Source organism: Scyliorhinus canicula, chromosome 13, assembly GCF_902713615.1.
Source record: "Scyliorhinus canicula chromosome 13, sScyCan1.1, whole genome shotgun sequence".
Lineage (NCBI taxonomy): Eukaryota > Metazoa > Chordata > Chondrichthyes > Carcharhiniformes > Scyliorhinidae > Scyliorhinus > Scyliorhinus canicula.
Genome location: NC_052158.1, coordinates 104,791,473 through 104,815,785, shown reverse-complemented (window position 1 = coordinate 104,815,785; position 24,313 = coordinate 104,791,473). Strand labels below are relative to the sequence as shown.

At 46.1% G+C, this 24,313-nt stretch overlaps 1 protein-coding gene across 1 annotated transcript in view; it reads left to right on the top strand.

Moving 5' to 3' along the window:
• Nucleotides 1-24,313, top strand: part of LOC119976418 (spermatogenesis-associated protein 16-like) — a 281,641-nt gene that overhangs the window by 18,230 nt on the left and 239,098 nt on the right. The window contains 1 exon segment of the mRNA XM_038816943.1: nt 12,924-13,557. Within this exon segment, the coding sequence (XP_038672871.1) occupies nt 12,924-13,557 (634 nt within the window).

Genomic DNA, 24,313 nt, shown 5'->3' with positions numbered 1-24,313 from the left:
TCCCCCAAAATCGCCATCATTTCAGCCATCCCTGCCCCATGATCTGATACATATAAGAGCAGGTCATCCGCGTACAGCGAGACCCTATGTTCCACCCCCTCCGAACCTGCCCCGCTAACGCAAACAGCAGTGGGTAGAGGGGGCACCCCTGTCTTGTCCCCCGGTACAGTCTAAAATAGTCCGAAGTCGTCCTATTCGTCCTTACACTAACTTCTGTGGCCTGAGACAGCCTGACCCAGTCGATAAAGCCCCTATCGAACCCAAATCATCCCAGCGCCTCCCATAAATAGTCCTACTCCACCCAGTCGAACGCCTTTTCTACATCCATTGCCACAACTACCTCAACTTCCCTATTCTCCGGGGGCATCATAATCACATTGAGCAGTCTTCTTATATTGGCCACCAACTGCCTGCCCTTGTCAAACCTGGTTTGATCCTCCATAATCACATCCGGCACACAATCTTGAATCCTGGAGGCCAACGTTTTGGCCAGCAACTTGGCGTCCACATTAAGCAGTGAGATTGGCCTATATGACCTGCATAGCTCCGATTTCTTGTCTCGCTTCAATATCAGTGTAATAGTGGCCTGTGACATCGTCGGGGGCAGCACCCCTCTATCCCTTGCTTCATCAAAAACCTTGACCAGCAACGGCCCTAAAATCCCCGAGAACATCTTATAGAATTCCACAGGATACCCGTCCGGCCCCTGGACTTTACCCGATTGCTTTGCCCTCAAGCCCTCAACTATTTCTTCGGCCCAAATCGGGGCCCCCAGCCCATTTAGAAGATCCCTACCTACCTTGGGAAGGTCAATCTGCCCAAAAAGCGTCTCATCCCCTCAGGCCCCGTGGGGGTGCAATAGAGCCCACTGTAAAAGCCCTTGAACGCCCTGTTTAGCTCTGCCGACTCCCCTACCAGGTTCCCATCCCCATCAACCACCCTCTCTATTTCTCTGGCTGCCTCCCTCTTCCTAAGCTGCTGTGCCAGCATTCTACTGGCCTTCTCCCCATGTTTGTAAAACGCACCCCTCATTTTCCTAAGCTGCTCCACTGCCTTACCTGTGGACAGCACCCCGAACTCCGCCTGCAGCATCCGATGTTGCCTTAAGAGCTCCGCCCCCGGGGTCACCGCATACCTCCTGTCCATCTGTAAGATCTCCTTAACCAGTCGGTCGGTTTCTGCCCTATCCGTCCTGTCCCTATCAGCCCGGATCGAATTCAGCTCCCCTCTCACCACTGCCTTCAGCGCCTCCCAGACCACCGCTGCTGAGACTTCCTCCGTGTCATTAACCTGCAGGTAGTTCTGCATGCACTTCCTCAGCCTCTCGCACACCGCCTCGTACGCCAACAAGCCCACTGATGTGTTAGGCAAGCTGGTTCGATGTGGACTGCACTTGATGCAGGGAAGCTAGAAGCAGACATCTAACACTGGAGAAAATCCAACACTGTTTTATTCAACGATAGAACTGATACACATGTTCAGCTGTGGGTCGACACTATACTGAACTGACAGGAGATCTTGTATTAGCCTGACCAGACTTACTAGCTACCGCATGGTGTTTGCACTGGCTAACTCGTGGACTCTGACTGTCTCAGTGGCTGGGTCCAGAGAGAGCAGAAACCTAGTGCCCTCTGGCTTTATCGTGGTTGTGTCCTGTCTGGTGATTGTCTGCACTGTGTTGTGTGCTTACTGGTCGTCCTGTATGTCAATCACTGCCTGTCTGCACCTCATTATATACATGAGTGGATATTATGACACCCACATCCAACGTCCATTGCGGGCGCTGGAAGCTCTCCTCACTGAGCTGCAGTTCCACACAGTGTGGGGCATGATCCCAAACAGTGATGGCCGAGTACCCCAAGTCCACCACCCCCGCCAGTACATCCCTGCTCAAAATGAAAAGTCAATCCAGGAATAGACCTTTGTGAACATTCAAATAAAAATAAAACTCCTTCCCCGTCGGCTGCCTAAACCTCCATGGGTCGTCGACCCCCCCCCCCCCCCCCCCCCCCCCCCCCCCCCCCAATCTGTTCCGATGACTGTATTAAAATCCCTCCCATAACTAACTTGTTCGGGTCCAGGTCAGGTATCTTCCCCAGCACCCTCTCTATAAATTCCACATCGTCCCAGTTTGGCGCGTCGACGTTAACCAAGACTACCGTCCTCCCCTCCAGCTTACCACTAATCATTACATAACCCCCCCCCCCCCCCTCCGTCCGAGACTATACTGCCCACCTGAAATTGCACCCGCTTGTTGTTCAAAATCGCCACCCCTCTAGTCTTGGTGTCCAGCCCGAATGAAAGACATGACTGACCCAACCCTTCCTTAGCCTTACTTGATCTGCCACTTTCAGGTGTGTCTCCTGTAACATTACCACGTCCGCCTTCAGAGCCCTCAGATGCACGAACACATGTGCCCTCTTGACCGCCCCATTCAACCCTCTGACATTCTAGGTGATCACCCATCCCCTTTCCTGAGCCCGCCTCCAGCCCATGCACCACGCCTCCAGTGGCCCGCCTCCTGGCAGCCCCCGCCACCGACCTCCTCTCTGTCCTGAAACCCAAGTCCCTCCCTCGTCAACAGGGTCACACACTTTGTAACCTAATCCCTGCCATATATTAATCAATGATAAAACATTCTTGACACAACAGTCAATGAGTAATTCTTCCCTGAATTGGCCCGGTGAGCCATTCTCAGTGAGGTCAACGCAAACAAACATCAAAACTGTACTGCATGATCTAGATATAAATAGCTCCTGCTTCATGATGTTGACAAATGTGAGGTTATCCATTTTGGTAGGAATAACAGCAAACGGGATTATTATTTAAATGATCAAATATTAAAGCATTTACTAAAGCTAGTGCATGAGTCACAGAAGGTTGGTTTACAGGTGCAACAGGTGACTAAGAAGGCAAATGGAATTTTGTCCTTCATTGCTAGAGGGATGGAGTTTAAGACTAGGGAGGTTATGTTGCAATTGTATAAGGTGTTAGTGAGGCCACACCTGGAGTATTGTGTTCAGTTTTGGTCTCCTTACTTGAGAAAGGACATACTGGCATGGAGGGTGTGCAGAGGAGATTCACTAGGTTAATCCCAGAGCTGAAGGGGATGGATTATGAGGAGAGGTTGAGTAGACTGGGACTGTACTCGTTGGAATTTAGAAGGATGAGGGGGGATCTTATAGAAACATTTAAAATTATGAAGGGAATAGATAGGATAGATGCGGGCAGGTTGTTTCCACTGGCGGGTGAAAGCAGAACTAGGAGACATAGCCTCAAAATAAGGGGAAGTGGATTTAGGACTGAGTTTAGGAGGAACATCTTCACCCAAAGGGTTGTGAATCTATGGAATTCCTTGCCCAGTGAAGCAGTTGAGGCTCCTTCATTACATGTTTTTAAGGTAAAGATAGATAGTTTTTTGAAGAATAAAGGGATTAAGGGTTATGGTGTTCGGGCCGGAAAGTGGAGCTGAGTCCACAAAAGATCAGCCATGATCTCATTGAATGGCGGAGCAGGCTCGAGGGGCCAGATGGCCTACTCCTGCTCCTAGTTCTTATGATGTACAAATGGTGAATGTGTGAATGAGGCAGTCGGAAGGTGAGGCCTCAACATTTTGCATTGAGAAGAGTGGTGATGGAGCATATAGTGCACACAGTGATGCTGCTCTTTGTTGAGCCATCCATCTGGTTATGTCTGAAAGAGTGACATGTGTGGTTAGGTTGCCTTATTGCGCCGGTGTCAGACTGACATTGGATAATTTGGATTTCCAGCCGCTGTAAAGGTCTTCTAAGATTTGGATTTTTATCACACTGAGAGCATAAGGTTCGGAGCACAAGACCATATATCCTAAGTCAACGAGAGTCCTGCCATGCAATGAATTCCAAATTGTATCGAGTGCTGTTCCTTACCCAAGGATCACCGAAAGCCTTTCTAAGCAGGTCAAAATAACAATAGTTGGAACTCCAGAAACAATTTCATCAAGATATGAACCCACACCTCAAATCATACACTCTAACACCTCTTGCAGCCAAGGCACATTATATTCTTACTTGACTAGTTCAGCGTCATGTGTGCAGAGAATGACAAATCACCAAGGAAGGACATTCAGCCTTAAACACGGGACACTACAGCTTCCTAAAGAGAGACATTGGAAACCAATGTGCTTTGAAGACTTGCATTACTAAGCTCAGAAACAGTTTTTCACACAATAGAAGTCATTCTAAATTACACATTGGACAGACAAATCTAATTTAAGGTGCAATGACTACTTGTGCCATCTACAACTGACATCATCAGTGCAACAGGTGCAGTAAAATCAATAACCTCGATGAGCACCTTTCTCAAGGCAGGGGTTGCCAGTGATAATTAGCTGTTGGGCATTACTGTCACAAATTAAGTCCATTGCCTGATGTGGAATTACAGGCTACTCACTGGTGAAAATATGGGTGTTGTAACCCCGCAAGACCCACATGAATAAACAGATTAATCTCCCCGTGAGCCTTGTGGAGTACGAGCTCCCCTGCTTGAGGGGCAGAGACCCATTAGTAAGATTTTGGACTTGGGACATAAAAGCTGGTCCAAGTAGGAGCCATGTTGTTTTGTGCCATCCCGGCTGTGACTTGAATTGTGCTTGTACATAGTTTACTTTGACAATAAAGCTTTTAGTTGAACTCTCTTACCGGAATCTTCTGTGACCACTAAAGTGATTTATGCAATTAAAGATCCTTTTTTAAAATTACTTTATCAGAATTACAAAGCCAGAACTCGAGTGTGGACGAGAGGCAAACTCCTAATCCAACTCCTTGCCTGCTCCAAAAAAAAATTCAAATTGAATCCAATTCATGGACCCCACAAGAGAAACATACCAGATCCTGGCATTACAACTGACTTCACGCTCATCTTAGCCAAAAGGCCGAGAAGCGATGCAATTGAAGATCCTGATGGAGTACATTGGGAAGCAACATTCTGGCCCTTTATCTGAATGCGAGATATTTTAGCAAATTGAATCAAAATGAAATCCATGAGTCTTAGAGATGGATAGATTCAACATATTCACAATATATATGATACATTATATACAATGAATGAACACCTCTGCCAGCAGTGTGCATTCAATACTTCTTAATTTTCCAACGCTACCACTACATTTAGGTGCAGCCCCGATACCCGCATGCTGTCTCTTGTCAGCTATCTTGCCCTTCAGAAAAACAGAAGGATTGTTTGAGGACAGTGAGTGAATGAGCATTTCAGAAGCATGTATGCCTATTGTAGCTGTGAAGCCCACCCCAATGAGTGATTAAGAAGCTATTTGGGCAAGAACTAATTAGATGGAGAGCTTGAGGTGGCTGGCATACATTCAGTGCTGGTATCCCATCTGTTGGCCATGTGTGACATCCCTGTGGATTCTAACTCTTAAGACTGCCTGATGCCCTTTTGAGAGTGTGAGTTTGCAATGAGTTGAAGGTACACTTAGCCTGGCAGTGCACAGCAGATCATTTATTCCCTTGCACAGCAGGCTGCTCGTTTTTGGACCCCAAGGGCTCTAACCACGTTGGTGGCGACCTCCCAGGATGACGTGGTCAGCTCCTTGCTGATACATAATTAATGAAATAAAGATGGAGCCGACCTTCAAGAGAGGTTTAAACGGGCCTCGTGTATAAACTGTTCTAATTAAACTCGCTGTGGGCTCCTCGCATCTTATTAAACATGTGATCTGAGATTTACCATCTTACTTTCAAAGAATGCTCTCTGTTCCCCTGAATATTGAATGGCATGCAACAGTCAACTTTTGCTACCTTCCTTGTCCCTTTGAACGGTCTTGTGCTCCAAGTTGTCAAGAATACTTACTGTCCTCCCAACAGTATTTATCCTTATCCTTGCAGGCTGCAAATACATATTGCCTGTTTAATAGGATCAGACTCTGTGGCTCCTTTTTCTCTATCATATATATTCGTCTTAATCTACATAATAGCATTAAACCCAGTCTTATTTACAATGTCTGGAGCAAACTGTCCAGATAGTGCTCCCCCTCTCATGTTCAAGTGTATCCAGATTGTGCTGGCACTCGATGACTTTCGAGCGGAGAAATCTCCGATAGACACACAAACATATCTTGGTCTATATTTAAAGATAATTGTGTTTTTTGTTTGACTTTCTTTTCACACTAAATTGTACCAAATTGCACTAAAATGCTGAACAAAATGTTTAACAATGTACTCAAGCATACAAACTAGCACAAGTATTAAAGGCATAATCACCCATTTTATCCTCTGCGCAGAATCCCCACTTCCTAAACATATGGGTGGGTGGGAAACAAATGTGTCTGCCATTAGCATCACTGAACCTCATGTTTATATTCCAAAGAGAAAATGCAGGAAAATCTTAGCGGGTCTGGCAACATCTGTAGGGAGAGAAAAGAGCTAATGTTTCGAGTCCAGATGACGTTTGGACTCGACTCAATGTTAGCTCTTTTCTCTCCCTACAGATGCTGCCAGACATGCTGAGATTTTCCAGCATTTTCTCTTTGGTTTCTGATTCCAGCATCCACAGTAATTTGCTTTTATCTCATGTTTATATTCATGGTTTCACCCTGGCCTCTCTGCAACATAAGTCTGTTAAGCCTGTCAAGAACCCTGCTGATGTGAAATGTAAAGGTATTCCAAAATCCAGAAGTGTAACTTGTGGCGTATATTTTCAATTTGGCGTAATATGAAGAAAGATTTGCAAATCAGTGCAGAACTCCTTGTAATCAATTCATAAATAATATTTATTAACTTAAAAGAACACACAAGAAAGACTACAATACACTATAACAGTAGACTTAACTACAATAGTGGCTATACACACAGTATCTCATGAAGTTAACCCCTGTTCCCAACTATTCACGTTCCTGAACTCTGAGAAATGCCCCTTTGCCATTCAATGTCCAATATTATATAACTATGAGTTAAATCCAGCATATAGTTATGTTATGTAATTTGGAATAACACAAGCTGCCACCTGATGCACTTTTGAGTAAAAGATGCTCTAGACTTTGACGTGAGTTCAATGTGTTTTCGTGAACTATTAGCACAGTTCTCAATGAGTTCGACTCTGCTAATCTAAATGTAGTAACTCAGACGAACTGAACCAGCCTTGCTCTAAGCTGGGATGTGATGCTGAGGATACACCCTGTCTCACTTTGTAGATGTTGGTCTATGGAAAGAGGTGGGGTGTGACTGCCTCATCCCTTTTTATAGTGAGATACCACCCCTGAGTGTCCTGACTGCTCATTGGTCATGTCCTATTCTACGTGTTCATTAGCTACATGTTTGCATATCATGACATCTCCCTTTTTAAAAATGTTTTGTTGGCGTATGTGAATGTATTTACATGTGAATGAGTCTGTCTAACGTGACTGACGGAGGACAACAGAACAGAGAAAACAAAACAAATGTTCATCTCTGAGGCTTGCGTCTGACGCTGGTCGATCACTGGAGAGGTGGTGGAGGGGATGACGGCGCCTTGACTGGCGGGATGGAAGCCTGACTGGTGGCCTCGTGGTGCGGGGTATCCTGAGGTGGCAATTCAACATATCGAAATGGAGGAGAAAGTGGTTGCGGGCAGGCAACTTTGTTCAGTGCCCGTCGATTCCTTCGCACGATGGAGCCATCAGCCATACATACAACATAAGAGTGGGGCGCGGCCTGTCAAACAACCATCCGGTATCTTGACCCTGATAGTGTCTGCTGGAGATAGCACGGCCGGATCCGTGACATGGGTTTCATAGCTCTGCTTTTGACGGTCTCTGAGCTGCTGCATCTTCTGCAGCACCGGGAGGTGATCCAGGTTTGGGCAGGTGTATGGCTGGAAGCGTCGTCCGCAGGTCCCTGTTCATCAGGAGTTGAGCTGGCGACATGCCAGTGGACAATGGAGTTGCCCTGTACATGAACAATGCAAGGTGGATGTCGGAAGCAGAGTCCGTGGCCTTGCAGATGAACTGTTTCACAATGTGCACCCCTTTCTCGACTTTTCCATTGGACTGCGGATAATGCAGACTGGAGGTGACATGCTGGCAATTGTATGACCTGGCAAATGTCGACCATTCTCGACTGTTAAAGCACGGGCCATTGTCGCTCATGACGGTGATTGGGATGCCATACCTTGAGAACGTCTCCTTACAGGCTTTGATGACAGCACGGTAGCATTGTGGATAGCACAATTGCTTTACAGCTCCAGGGTCCCAGGTTCGTTTCCGGCTTGGTTCACTGTCTGTGCGGAATCTGCACATCCTCCCCGTGTGTGCGTGGGTTTCCTCCGGGTGCTCCGGTTTCCTCCCACAGTCCAAAGATGTGCAGGTTAGGTGGATTGGCCATGATAAATTGCCCTTAGTGTCCAAAATTGCCCTTAGTGTTGGGTGGGGTTACTAGGTTATGGGGATAGAGTGGAGGTGTTGACCTTGGGTAGGGTGCTCTTTCCAAGAGCCGGTGCACTGTAAATTCTGTAAATTCTATGACGGTCGAGAAATGCTCTACATCTGCATTTCTCGACACCCAGGTGTCCCTCATGAATCTGGCGCAGCACCAAGCTCTGGAGACTGAGCAGAATGCCAATCCTGTCCAGCTTGAGGAGGATACCATCAATCACCGTCAGGTCGTCCTTCACGTTGTAAAATTGCACCCTTTCTGCCAGTCATTGGTAAGGTTGTGGATGACGCGCTGCAAGAGGGGGATCTTTGGCCGTCTCATCACGGATGAGAACTACCTTCTTATCTGTCACAGGGAGAGTGCGAGCACACAGCTGCACCTGCGTTTTGATTTGCTGGATGATCCCCAGTGGCTCACTGGGCGAGGTGACGGAGCGGGACAATGCATCAGCAATGATGAGCTCCTTGCCAGGTGTGTACGCCATGTTGAAGTCATACCTCCTAAGTTTAAGCAGGATTTTCTGCAACCGAAGCGTCATGTCATTAAGGTCCTTGTGGATGATGTGGATCAGAGGCCTATGATCCGTCTCGACAGTGAATGTCGGCAGGCTGTGGCCATAATCATGAAATTCGAGGATCCTTCTCAATCTGTGCATATCTGGTTTCAGTGGGTGTCATTGCGCTTGATGCGTAAGCTAATGGTGCCCCGCACCGATGCCATCCTGCCTTGCATCTGTGGATATCTTTGTCTCCGGTCCGGGTTGAAAAATGGCAGGACTGGTGCAGTGGTGAGCTTGCCTTTCAACTCCAGCCATTCTGTCTGGTGTGCCGCCTTCCACTCAAAGGCAGTTGACTTTTTCACCAGGTTGCGTAGGGCCGTGATGTGTGTGGCCATGTTTGGAATGAATTTGCCCAGAAAATTGACCATACCCAAGAAGTGCAGCACCGCCTTTTTGTCCTCTGGGACCTTCATCGCCTCAATGGCCTTGATTTTGTCTGTGTCCGGGCACACCATGCTGTGAGATCTGGTCGCCTAGGAACTTGAGCGTTGGTGTGCCAAATCAACATTTGGACCTGTTTAACTTTAGGCCGTTGGCATGTACACAGCAGAATACCTTCTGGAGACGGGACACGTTCTTCAGGGGTCATGGGCCATATGATGATGTAATCCACGTACACACGAACCCCTTCAATGCCTTCCATCATCTGCTCCATGATGCGATGAAATATCTCCAATTCGACGATGATGCCAAATGGCATGCGATTTGTAGCAGTATCAGCCAAAAGGCGTGCTGAAGGTGCAGAGCCTTCTGCTGGACTTTTCCAGCTGGATTTGCCAAAATCCCTGTGATGCATCCAATTTGGTGAAGAAGCGTGCGTGTGCCATCTCAGTCGTGAGTTCCTCCTGCTTCAGGATGAGTTAGTGTTCCCGCATGATATTCTTACTGAGATCCTTGGGATCAATGCAGGTGCGCAGGACCCCCGAAGGCTTCTTGACGCACATCATCAAGCTGACCCAGTCAGTCCGTTCGGTGAACTTGGATATGATGCCTTTTTGCTGAATATCCTTGAGCTGTGCCTTCTGGCGCTCTCTCAACAGAGCAGGGACTTGTTGTGGTTCGTGGACCACTGGCTTGGCATCAGGTCGCAGAAGAATCTTGTATTGATACGGCAGCCTGCCCATCCAGTTGAACACATCTGGATACTGGGCGAGGATGTCGTCGATGCCGGCCTGAAGATCCACATGGGAGGATGCCGTGGTGTGAACCCTTTGAATGAGGTTCAGCTGCTTGCAGGCATGGGCACCTAGTAGGGATGCCCTGTCTGGCTTAACAATTTTAAAGCGTAACCATGCTTGTGTGTGTCGGTTGAATACGTGCAGGTGGCTGGATCCCAGTGCCGTGATGGCATTCCCATTGTAATCCAGGAGCTTGCAGGCAACTGGAAGGACCGTGGGAGGCTTCTTAATGAGTCTGAAATCTGCCTGTGAGAGGAGGTTGGCAGAGGCACCTGTGTCCAGCTTGAACTGGATGGGGCAGTGGTTGACCTTCATCACTGCTCACCATTTGTCCTTGGAATACATAGCTAGGATGGATCGGACTTGCGATGTGTCTGGTGTGGCATATTCACACGTTGTAATAATGCCCATACGGTAGGCGTTGTCCAGGCATTCATTATCTGGATCCGTTGAACTGCCGGGATCAGAATTCTGTAGGCGTTGTTGCACACTCCGGATGCGCTGTCGTCAGAATTGGAAGCGCTGTCTCCTGACTGTTGGTGCAGATCTGCACAGGGCTGCATAGTGGCCTGGCTTCCTGCAGTTTAAACAGCGTCTGCCTCTTGCAGGGCAGTGCTTCTTTAAATGGGCGGTGCCACAGTTCGAACACGTCATGAAGTCGGCGTTCTGACGCTCCATCCATCGTTGCACATGCGCAGTGTGGTTCTCGGACGTCTGCACCTGCGCAGTGCCTTGTTTCGGCTGCTTCGTTATCCCGTTTGCATCGCGCATGCGTCGGGCCCTGGGAAGAACACGCAAAATGGCTGCTTTCATCAATGTTGAGGCGCTGCATCCGGGAGATGGCCTGCACACTCTCCGCCTCGTGGGAGGCTAGTTTATAATTTTCTGCCGTTTTGTACTGGGAATAGCGATATTTAGCGTGCTCATGTACTGGGCATGTTTCAATCGTGACTGGCAGGGTCATATGCTTGATCTTCAGTAACTGCTCTCTGTGGATCAGAGTGAACTCCAAAAACGATTTGGTCTCTGATCGTGGAGTTAGCAATATCACCAAAGTTGCAGAATTGCGCTAGCAGTCTTGAGGTTAGTTAAATATGCGTTGAAGGATTCGTCTTTACCTTGCAATCGCTGCTCGAATATGTAGCGCTCGTAAATTTCATTGGTGTCCACCTCACAGTGGCTGTCAAACTTGTCCAGGATGGTCTAAAACTTCGTCTTGTCCTGGTCTTCGGCGAAGTGAAAGGAGTTGAATATTTCCAATGCGTGATCACCCGCTGTGGTGAGGAGAAAAGCTATCTGCCATGCATCAGACGCACCATTGAGGTCTGATGCTTCGACGTAAAGCTGAAATTTCTGCTTGAATGTCCGGCAGTTGGCACTGAGATTGCCGGAGGTCCTGAGCTGGTGAGGAGCCTGAATCGGTATACATTCGCTGGTCGTCACGGATCTTGCCGAGTTGAACTAACCAGATTGAACAGACTCCTGGTATCATGTTGTGTTGTGTAATTTGGAATAACACAAGCTGCCACTTGATGCAGTTTTGAGTAAAAGATGCTCCAGACTTTGAAGTGAGTTCAATGTGTTTGATTGAACTATTAGCACAGTTCCCAATGCGTTCGACTCTGCTAATCTAAATGTAGTAACTCAGTATAACTGAACCAGCCTTGCTCTAAGCCACGTGCTGGGGTGTTATGCTGAGGATACACCTTGTCTCACTCTGTAGATGTTGGTCTGTGGAAAGAGGCGGGGTGTGAGTTACTCATTCCTTTTGTGGAGAGATACCACCCCAGAGTGTCCTGACTGCTCATTGGTCGTGTCCTATTCTGTGTGTTCATTAGCTGCATGTTTGCATATCATGACAATAGTTATCATCTATTAGTTCCCTTCCAGTTTGCGACAACCTTTCTTCAGTTAAGTGTAGCGTTTCTTCTCTTTTGAGAGTTTTTGAAACAGCACCTTTCAGCACCAACTTGATGGGTGTGGCTATGGTAGTAACTGCTCCTCTCCGACTATACTCCTCTATGGATATAGTGTTTCATCACTTTGATGTTATTCTATCTTAATAACACCATGGACCAGGCATTGCGCACACAGGTGTGAATTATATTCTTATCTCTCCACTTTGAACACAATTCTTCTGCAGTTCTAACACCTATTTCCATACAGTACTGTTCATCACCCGTAGTCACTTAGGTAAACACTTGTTTTCCTGCTGCTGAGCCTATTTACATATCAAAAAACACCTTCAAACAGTCCTTGTCAGTTGCTCCTTTATTCAATTCTTTACTTTATATTAATCTTAATTTTATTTTTAATTTTGATTTTACTCAATTTTTGAATCTTCCTTTTACTCCAGTATCTTGATAAGCCCCCACCCCAAACTCTCCATTTAAATGACTCTTGATTTTTTTTTGTACTTCCTCCTCCATGCACCCTGCTACTGGTCGCCATGCTGTCAGTTACTTGGGTCCGAAGTCCAGAAAGGATTTCCTTTCTGAATCTCTCTACCTCTTCTCGTTTTTCACCTTTAAAACCCATCTTTTGGTCACTTCCTCTCAAGTCTGCCTCGGCGTCTATTTTTCCTTTTGCCAATATGAATTGCCTTTGAATTTTTCCACTGTGTATAAATGCATAAATGAAAATTGTTATTGCAACATGCAGAGTCAGTATATTACAAAATTAAGAGATAGCTAAGTGGAGTAAAATTTTAGAAATGATGTCAAAAGATGTATGCAGTTCAGTGTGAAGTCTAATCGTTTATATATTGTATCCTTTAATTAGGTATCAATGTTTGGATATGGCTTCTACAATTATGAAAAATTCAGATGGCAAACAGAATGTGACGCTCAACACTAAAATTGAGAAAGAAATAGATACTTTTAATATATCTCAAAGTAGTACATCAGATGATGCAACAGATCATCCAAGACCTCCTAATGGGAATGACAAAGCATGTAGCAAAAAACCAGAATCCTATTTAAACCAGAGGATGACGCATACAAGGAAAGTCAAGCTAAAGAGAAAGGGTACATTAGACAGCTTAGGGATCAAAAGAAAACTAGAAAATGAAGAAAAATGTGCCAACAAAAAAGAATTGAAAATAGTAGAACATCAAGAACCACCAGTAGTTCAGTCTCTCACTCGTGTGCCCTTAAAAAGTGTCATGGATGTTGAAATGAAATTGGTTTATGTTGATGAACAACAAATAATGTATGAATTTATAGAATCCCAAGATTATAGAAATACTCAAACAGCATGTGAAACCAGCAAATCAGGAGAATCTGTGACATCCTGTGCTTTGAATTTGGCACCTCAAATGGATAAATGGCTTGCTAAAGCTTTAAAGGATGCAAGTTTTTATTACCACCAGAAGAAGTATTCAGTAGCAGCAGGACGATTCAGAACTGCATTAGAGGTACCTATTTTGTTTTATTGTTAAGGTTTCATTATTATTTATTTTCTCCTGTTGCAATGCCAATAGTGGGTTACAGCATAATAAGAAATTTGGAGTTTGCGCTCTAAATGAAGAGCCAGGCTAAAAGTACAAGCTAGAAAAGTGGCATAATAGTGTGCAGCTCTGTCTGGCTTGCAGCCTTCAGGTATGGCTCCAAACTAGAAGCAAAAGCATACTGAATTTACTTCATGATATTCTATAACAACAGAACAATGCTTTGGAAGGAGTGGCAGTAAAATGCAACTAATCTAAAGTCTTCCTGTACTTGTTGTTTACAAGATAATGTGTTTCTCTGGTCCATTATTTTCTTCTCAACTTTGAACAAAGAACAAAGAAAATTACAGCACAATACCTCTACTTCACGCTTACTTTTGGGAGGCCTGTAGTAAAGTCCCAACAATGTTACTGCACCCTTCCTATTTCTTAGCTCTACACATATTGCCTCAGTGCTCGAATCCTCCATAGTGTCCTCCTTAATCACAGCTGTGATATCATCTCTGACCAGTAATACAACTCCTCCACCCTTTTTACCTCCCTCTCTATCCCTCCTGAAGCATCTATACCCTGGGATATTTAGTTGCCAATCTTGCCCTTCCCTCAACCAAGTCTCAGTAATACCAATAACATCATATTCCCAGGTACTAATCCAAGCCCAAAGTTCATCTACCTCACCTGCTACACTTCTCGCATTAGAACAAATGCACCTCAGACCACCTGTCCTTTTGTGTTCATCATCTCTTCCCTGTCTACTCTTCCCCTTAGTCACAATGAGTTTATTATCTAGTACTTTACTGGCTTTAGTTGCTGCCTCTTTACTGACCTCTAACTTCCTAATCTGGTTCCCATCCACCTGCCACTTTTGTGTTATTGTTTAGAGCCTATCACAGTGTTCTTATGTTGCTTTCCCTTTGAATATTCTTGTTTTGACAAATATGAAAGAGCTGCTTAAGAATGTTGTTGTAACAGGGGTGCTGGAGGGGAGGTTAGTGGCGCTGTTAAGTGTGTACGGCCCCAACTGGGACGATATGGATTTGCAAAGAAGGTTTGGGGCCATCCCCGACTTGGACACACTGATAGTGGGGGGGGGGGGGAAACTGGAAATTGGTGCAGAAGCCAAGGTTGGACAGGTCACGGCCGCACTCACTGGTCCCATCGGGGGGGGGCGAAGGCGTTGGCTGGGCTAATGGTGGAAATGGGAGGGGTGGACCCTTGGAGGTTTCTGCACCCGAGGGAGCGGGAGTACTCGTTTTTCTCAGCAGTCCATAAGGTATTCTCGCGGATTGACTTTTTCTTGGTGGGGAAGGCTTTGCTAACTGGGGTTAAGAGGTTGGAATACTCGGCAATTGTAGTGTCCGATCATGCTCCGCATTAGGTGGTTATGGTACTGGAGAAGGGGGCAGCGCAGAGGCCGGGGTGGAAATTAAATGTGGGACTTTTGGGGGACCAAGTGTTCTGTGACAAAATTGAAAAGGTAATTAAGGAATATGTAGGTTTCAACTGTATGGGTGAGATGTTGAAGGCAGTTGTCTGGGAGGCTCTAAAGGCGGTGGTCAGGGGTGAGGTAATTTTGTTTAAGGCCAGGGTGGACAAAGAGGAGAGGTTGGAGCGGCACAGGGTTATAGATGTGATGTTGGAGGTAAATAGGAGTTATGCAGAGGATGGGGACCCAGCAAAGCTGGACCCGGGCCCCTGGGAGGCCATATTCAGGGTGTCGGACCATCCAGGGTTGGAAACTGGTGCGGAAGCAGATTTTGTAGCCTTTGCCTCGTTGATCGCCCGAAGGCGGATCCTGATAGGGTGAAGAGCAACCTCTCCACCCTGTGTCGTGGCATGGCGGGGGGGACCTGTTGGAATTCTTGACTCTTGAGAAGGTTAAGTTTGAACTGAGGGGAAGAATAGACGGGTTCTACAATTCATGGGCATTATTCATTATGCACTTTCAAGAACTGGATAACATCGAACATTAGTTGGGGGTGGGTGGGAGGATAGGGGGGCGGGGTGTGTTCATGGTGACTGGGTGATTCCTGATTCCTTTTTGTCATTTGTTTATGTGAACTTGCGGGCGAATGGGGTTTTGTGTGAGGATAGTATTGTTGTCATTGATATGGGGATTGACATATTTGTTCCTGATTATTGTTTATTGTTGGTGGGCGTTAATTTGGGAGAAAATGTGAAAAAGGAGGAGAATAAAGAAATATTAAAAAAGGGAATGTTGTATATAAAAGGGCATTTCATGGTTTGATTAGGCAGACAGAGAATGGAAGAAAATCATAGTTTAGACTAGCAGATAGGGACAATTTGCAGCATTTCACTGATTTCCATTAACAGAGAATTTGAGCCCTCTCAATCAGAGTACGTTGTGAAGAGTTAGTAGTACAACCGTAGTTTTAAGAGACTGGAGACTACACATCAGGTAGGCATGGAAGAAACATGAGTCTGTCCTGCGTATTACCTTGTTGCCCCAGTGTGGTCCTTGAACTTCCTTCAGCACAGGTCTGCTATCCTGGGAATATCAGGAATGATACAGAGCCTTCTCTTTCCAATTGACATGAGTGATACTCCTCGCTGACATGCATAGTCAGGATTTCAATTCCATCTGGAAGGCCTTGGAGGTTTAAATATAAAGTATAACGTTCTGTGTTTTTCTCTAACTGTAAAGAACCAACACAGACATAGCGGACTAATGGCCTCCTTTGGTGCTGTAAGAATTCATAATTCTACGCCTGGTATTATATCCTGATGCCTAGTCTTGTTGCTGGTGTGCAGGTGTTTCTGCTCTTGCTATAATTCTGGAAAAATATGAGCATATTCCTTCTTTATCGTGTTGATCTAATATTGATAGAATTATATGGTCTTTTACGACACAGAAGGAGGTTATTCGGTCCATTGAGTCCATGCCATGTCCCCACAGAGCAATCTGGTCAGTCCCACTCCCCCACTGGATCACAAGAGATGATCTAACTTGCTGACACTTGAAAAGTCTTCCATTATATTAATATATTTTTCCAAGTGTTAAATATATGAATTGGATCTTTTTTTAAGGTAACAGAACACATAAAATATGCATCAGGACAAAGATGCTAATTTCTGTATCAAATAGTTTTTGGTGGAGTATTCTTTGAGCTTTCAAACATCACTCAAAAATAATAGAATGATTGATAAATAATGAAAAATACTTGTTTTCTATTCAAGCAATTGAGGGTATTTATAAGGTTTCAAAGACTTACTTCAGTTCTTTGTTCAACTGTTTTTAGTTGACGGCATTGCAATATCACAATAATGATGACACAATGTTTTCTTTAACTAAGCACAACTACACCCAGTCAAACGTTCCAGCAATATATGAGTATTTTTTCTATAACAAAGCACATTTTTTTTAACTTTGCAGTAGGTCCCACATAGTATTTTATGACTGATGCATGCTTAAATGCATGATGTTGATTTGTAAAATATCCTCTTGTTTCACAACATATTGATAGGTATGAATGAAAAAAGCCTTTGGGTCCATCATAAGAACATGGGAATATAGGCACAGGAGTAGGCCGTGTACTCCCTTGAGCAAGTGCCACCATTCAAGGAAATTGTGACAGAGCACTGAACCAATTTCATATCCCTTCTTTGCCCCGTATCAGTCATTACCTTTGATTAACGAAATTCTATCCATGTCCGATTTAAAATTAACAATTGATCTAACATCAAGCGCCATTTGCAGAAAAAGTGTTCCATACTTTTACCACTATTGGTGTGCAGAGGTTTTTGCTAATGTCACTCCTGAAACGTCTGACACTAATTTTTAGGCTGTACCCCTGAGATCTATCATAGAATTTCTACAGTGCAGAAGGAGGCCATTTGGCCCATTGAGTCTGCACCAACCCTCTGAAAGAGCACCCTATACCCGTAACCCCACCTAACCGTTGGACACTAAGGGGCAATTTAGCATGGCCAATGCACCTAACCTGCACTGGAGTGTAGGAGGAAACCGGAGCACTTGGAGGAAACCCACGCAGACATGGGGAGAATGCGCAAACTCCACACTCCAAGGCTGATTCCCAAGCAGCAGAAAATGTTTCTCTATCTACCCTATCTGTTCCAGTAATAACTTGAAACTTTGAAGTTACCACTTGGCCATCTTGATTTTAGAAGTACAACCAGTTTGTGTAATTTCTTCTCTCAATTTAACCTATGGAATCCAGGTATCATTCTGCTGAACCTACACTCATCTGAGGCCATCATTACAGTGCATCCTTTCAGAAATGTGATGCCCAGAATTGAACATATTACTTGAAATGCAGTGTAATCAGGACTTGTATAGTTGAAGCATGACTTCTCCCCTCTTGTATTCTAGTCCTGTAGCTATAAAGGCCAGTATTCCATTCGCCTTTCTTGATTATTTTCTGTTCATATTTATAATGTTTTAATGATCGATGTACCTGCACCCCCAGTTCTTTTTGGACCTCCACTGTTTATAGGTTTTCACCATTTATACACTACCCTTTTTATCCAAAGTGCTTGATAAGAGGTGTATTTGTTTATATTGAAATCCATTTGCCACAGTTTAGCCCATTCACTAAATCTATCAGTATCTCTCCGCAATTTTATACTCCATCGACACTGCTTCCCATGCTGCCTGTCTTTGTAATTGACAAGCTTGGAAATCTGTCTCATCATCTAAATCATTAATAAAAATAACAAATAGTTGAGGCCCCCAACTCCGATGCTTGCGGGACAGCACAAGTAACATGCAGCCAAATAGAATACCTTCCTATTCTTCTTACATTCTGCCTCCTGCTGGATAGCCGATTAACAACAGCAACTCAGATTCTGACCACAAGGAACCCAGCTAGGAAGATGGCAACTGGGAACTTAGTCCACAAGGAACCAAGCAGGCCAAGGGAGGTAATGGCAGGCAGATTCCTCAGACCCCTTCACACCAGCTCCTGATCCCTGGCCTTGCAATGCCTGTATTCTGTTGGCCATCTCCAGAGCCAACCAAGACTTCCTAGTCCCAGTGGTCCCAGAACCTCAATCAGTAGTATTGATTGGCTCAGCGGTAGTGGAAACCTGGTCCTTGGAGGTGGCTACAGGGTCTGAGTGCATGAGCCAGTTGACGGGGAAACACTCCAATGGGGTATGAGAGAATGAGAGACACATACAGATCTAGAACTTGCAGTCTCCAGATGGTCGTAGTTCGGATTTACCCCCTCCCCAGGATATGCTACAGGACATCTTGGTTATTCTGACTGATTGTGTGGGAATTGCTCTGGATGTTTGTAGTTCCAATATGTAATTCCCCTGCATTCGGAACCCTCCAAAAAAGTCTCCAACTCTGGAGACTTGGGCTGTTTAAACTTACTTTTTATCCAGGAGATGTTAGACAGGAAATTAAAATTCTAATTCTTGAGTAACTATATATATAATCACTCACATTGACCCCCACTTGACTCCCCCAACCTAACACTTCAAGTCCCCGATCTGATCTAACTCCTTCCCCCTCAACTGTCCGGCTTACTCCAGACCTTCTGAATCTCAGATTCCCACCCCTGAACTTCTGACTCCCGACCCAACCTTACCAACTTACCCATCCTGCCACCTTACCCAGCTGATACCCTCCTCACTCTACCCATCCCACCCACATATCTCACACATTCATTCACTAATATAGTGAAAAGCTATCTAAATGCTCAAAAGCTTTTCAGCGTACTAGTAAATGAAGACTTATCAAAATTTGTGTGGTAAAAAGGGTGTGAGACTTGACTTCACATGACAACTTTGCCCTATGAAGAAGGACTCCCAGAACAGGTCCCCATGCTCATTTCTGAAGTGGCCTGGTTTGGAATTCTGGGCCAAAATTGCAGAGCTCTGGTGCAATGATTAAAAAATAGAAGTGGAGTGGCAAATCGGCAGTGATGAGGGGAGACAGTGGCTTTGTGGTAATGTCACAGGATAAATAATCCAGAGACCCAGGGTAATGTTCTGGGGATCCGTGTTCAAATCCCACCATGTCAGATGGTGAAATTTGAATTCAATGTTTTTTAAATTGTAATTAAAAGCCTAATTATTTCCATGTAAACATTGTCGATTGTCGTTAAAACACATCTGGTTCACTAACGTCCTTTAGGAAATCTGTCATCCATACTTAGACTGGCCCACATGTGACTACTGATCCACAGCAATGTGTTTGACTTTTAAATTCCCTCAGGAACAGGCAATAAATGCTGGCCAAGCCAGTGATGACCACATCGTATGAACTAATTTTAAAAAATTACCGGACTTCTGGTGGCGGCCATGGAGGAATAGGTCGCACATTTGATAGCTCCCGCCTGTAACCAACTTTTCGACCTTTTCCCCCATTTTTTGGGGGATTTTATGGGATAAATCAGTGAAGAGTAAGACAGGAAGGAAAATTCCCCCTCCGGTGTATGGAGAATTGGACCAGAAGTGGCCGTGTGAGATGACAAAGTCCTATAAGGGAGGCGCAGGTAGAGCTGGTAACACGGGACAGCATGGCAGGGCAGCAGGGCTGTACAGAGATGACACAGTGGTTGACGGAGCAGCTGGTGAAGTTTTACGAGAATTGCTTCGCCAAGCTGAGGAAGGGCACGCTGGATCCGATTTAAGGCTTCTATTGATCAAGTGGTTCAGAATCAGGAAACCCACGGGAGAGCGATCCAGGAGGTGGAACAAAAGTTGTCCGAGCACAAGGAGTATATAACCGTGCTGGAAAACAAGGTGAGGATGATGAACCACCGCCAGAAAAGAATGCAGGAGAAGCTGGAGAAACTGGAGAATAGGTACAGGAGGCACAATCTCACAATTGTCGGCCTCCCTGAAGGCAGTGAGGGATCGGATGCGAGTGCCTATGTGACGGACATGTTGGAGAGGTTGATGGGGGCTGGGGCGGTCACTCGGCCCCTGGAATTGGACAGAGCGCACAGAGCCCTCACGAGGAAGTCCCGCGCGAACGAGCCGCCGACGGCCATGGTGGTACGTTTTCACCGTTTCATGGACAAGGAACACGTTTTGAGGTGGGACAAGAAAGAACGGAGCATCAAGTGGGAGAACTGTGAGTTGTGCATCTATCAGGACCTGGGAGCGGATTTGGCCAAGAGGCGAGCTGGATTCGATAGGGAAAAAACGACGCTCTTTAAGAAGGGGGTGAAGTTCGGGATGCTGTACCCAGCCTGTCTGTGGGTCGCACATGAGGAACGGGACTTCTACTTTGAAACGCCAGACGAAGTATGGACCTTTATTGAAGAAATGAAGCTGGAGGTAAATTAAAAGACACTTAAGCCTTGGAGAATTACTGTGGCGGCGATTTGTGGTGCTGGATTGTATAAATTTAAATAGTTCTATGTGAAATAATGGGCTGTGTGGATGGTTAAAGGTTGCTTTGTCTTGCAGGGACCTTGTTAGAGGGGGGGGGATGGGCTTTGAATTTGGTTCTGCTTTTTTGGGTGACTACTTTTCTAAAGTGACCTTTTCTTCACTGTTTTTTCTGATGTTTGTTTACTGGGGAATGTGATGCTTTTAAAATGTTTATTCATGTGAGGGGGAGAGAGGAGAAAACAATAGGGAGACAGACTGGTGCCAGCGGCGGGAGCTACCGAGTCAGCATGGGTCAGCTAACTCTCGGACGCACAGTGGGGGGTGAGCAGGTGTTAAGCTGGAGCTTGACTTGGGGAAATTGGGTTTATTATAGTGTTGTTGCTGGGGGGGGGGTGTTTTGAGCAGGGCGCTAATACCGAAGGTGGTGGATACTGAGTACTCGACAATTGTAGTGTCAGACCATGCCCCGCATTGGGTGGAGCTATGGGTTAGTGTGGAGAGAGAGCAACGCCCGCTGTGGAGACTGGATGTGGGGTTGCTAGCAGATGAAGCGATCTGTGGGCGGTTCAACAAGTCCATCCAGAACTACCTGGAAACAAATGATAAGGGGGAGGTCTCTGCAGCGACGCTCTGGGAAGCTTTGAAGGCAGCAGTGAGAGGTTGACCCTAGGGAAAACAGTGGAACCGTTGAGGATGGCAAGGGGGGGGATCAGTGAGTACGGGGAAAAGGCAAGCAGAATGTTGGCGCACCAGCTCAGGAAAAGAGAGGCAGCCAGGGAGATAGGTAAAGTAAAGAGTAAAGGGAATACTGTCCTAGACCCAACGGGGATGAACGAGGTGTTTAAGGACTTTTATAGTAAATTATATGAGTCGGAGCCCCCGGCAGGGGTGGAGGGGATGAGACAGTTTCTGGATCAGTTGAGGTTCCCGAGGGTGGGGGAAAACCTGGTGGAAGGGCTGGAAGCCCCAATTGACATTGAGGAAATAATCAAGGGGCTGGAAGGCATGCAGTCGGGCAAAGCCCCGGGCCTGACAGCCACCCGGTGGAATTCTATAAGAAGTTTTCAGAGATATCGAGTCCACTGCTGGTGAGGACATTTAACGAAACAAGGGAGGAGGGAGCCCTCCCCCGAACAATGTCGCAGGCCTCGATTTCATTGATCCTGAAACGAGAGAAGGATCCGGAGCAATGCGGGTCATACAGGCCGATTTCTCTACTGAATGTGGACATCAAACTGCTGGCTAAGATACTGGCCACAAGGATAGAGGACTGGGACCCAGGGATGATAGGGGAAGACCAGACTGGATTTGTTAAGGGCAGAAAACTCGAGGCCAATGTTTGAAGGCTTCTAAATGTTGTTATGATGCCCTCAGAAGGGGTGGAGGTGGTGGTAGCGATGGATGCGGAGAAGGCTTTGATCGGGTGGAGTGGAATTACCTGTGGGAGGCGCTGGGAAGATTTGGGTTTGGTGAGGGCTTTATTGAGATTTAGGTTTAGGGTTACCAGGCACCAGTAGCGATTGCGTACGAACCGGCTGAGGTTGGGGTATTTTAAACTACACCGAGGGATGAGGCAAAGGTTGTAGCCACCTGGGTTGGCCACTTCCTCTTACAAAATGGAAGAACGCAAAGATTACAGGGAAAAATGGACATTGGCAAAGAAACAAACAGTCTGCAGAATCCCCTGTATTCTAGCTGCCACAGAAACCAGACAGAATTGTAACTAACTTGACTATTAAGTGAGCGATTCACGGTGATTCCCAGGCACAAAGGGCACAACAGTTAACTGCAATTGAAACATTCTATGGAAGGTCAGACATTCCGGCGCCAGTGGAGTCTAAGACAAAGGACACCAATAAGGTGTAAGGAACCGCCCGGTGATCGAGGAACGGCCCCGTTATTGGGGAAATTCAAATCAATCGATTGGGAAGAGACCCAATTGATTGCAGGTTTATAGAGGGTCCGCCCAGAAGGATGCGAAGCCCCTGGGACCTATAAAAGTCAGGTCCCAGGACTGATTCGCTCTTCTTGACCAGCCTCCCAGTGCTCTTCTTGACCAGCCAGCCCTCCCAGCAGAACACCTTTGCAGTAGAAGAACCTTGAGGAGAGGCCTGGTCATCAGCCGCCATCAAGTAAGTGTCATACAACGCACGCTACGAGAGTAGACACTCCTGACCCCTTTAGTCTACACCAACTGGAAGCCTGCGGATCCAGGACAAAGCAAGAGGCCATTGTTCCCTGATCCGGCAGTTCCCTTATTCCAGATAAGTATTGGCCTGTTAGTGGTAGGAATAGCCTCGTCTTTTAGTTTTATATGCATAATTAGTAGATAACTATTATAATAAACGTGTCTTGTTTGAACTAACTAACTGGTGTATTGAGTTATTGGTCTGAACTTGAACTTGAATCTTGTGGCGGTATCTTAACGATACCTGGCGACTCTAGAGCTAAGAAATAAAACAGAGCCAAGTTGAGTGTAAAGCACACTCACCCAGAACGAGCAAGAAGGTGCTCCCTGTCCCTGTTACTGTTTGCTTTGGCCATGGCATTAAGTGCCTCCAGGAACTGGAAAGGGCTGGTTTTGGGTGGGGGGTTGTGGCGCACCGGGTTTCGCTCTATGCAGGTGACCTGCTCTTGTACATTTTGGACCCGTTGGAGGGGACGGGGGAAGTAATGCGAATCTTGAAATTTGGCAATTTTTCAGGGTATAAATTGAACATGGGGGGAAAAGCAAGATGTTTGCGATCCAGGCAAGAGGACAGGAGAAGAGACTGGAAGAGCTGCTGCTTAGAATGGGAGGGAAGAGCGTTTGATATCTGTGAATCCAGGTGGCCCGGGAATGGGAGGCACTGCCTTTTTAGGCCAGCCTCAAGCTCGCTTCCTCGAGATGGGCCATGCTCCCGCTATCACTGGCGGGGAGGGTACAGACCGCGAAAATGACGGTCCGCCCAAGATTTCTTTTTGTCTTTCAGTGTCTCCCCATCTTCATCCCTAAGGCCTTTTACAAGCGGGTGAATGAGATTATTTTGGGCTTTGTGTGGGCTTTGTTTGTTCTTCCACATCATTTTCTAGGGACAGTGCGAGCTGTAACGCCTGCCTGCAGTCTAGCTCCGTTTCCGCCAACAGGCGTTTCTGTATTGTGAGGTTGTTTATACCACACACTAACCGGTCCCGAAGCATTTCATTTAGCGTCGGGCCAAACTCACATTTTTCTGCCAGCCTTCTCAGGCGGGTCAAGAAATTCGTGACTGACTCCCTGTCTTCCCGCTTCGCTGTGTAGAATCTGTACCCAAGCAAAATGAGGGGTGGTTTTGGGTCGTAGTGCTCTTTCACCAATTCCGTTACTTGGAAAGTTTTCGTGTCCGGCGCATCGGGATAAGTTAGACTACGT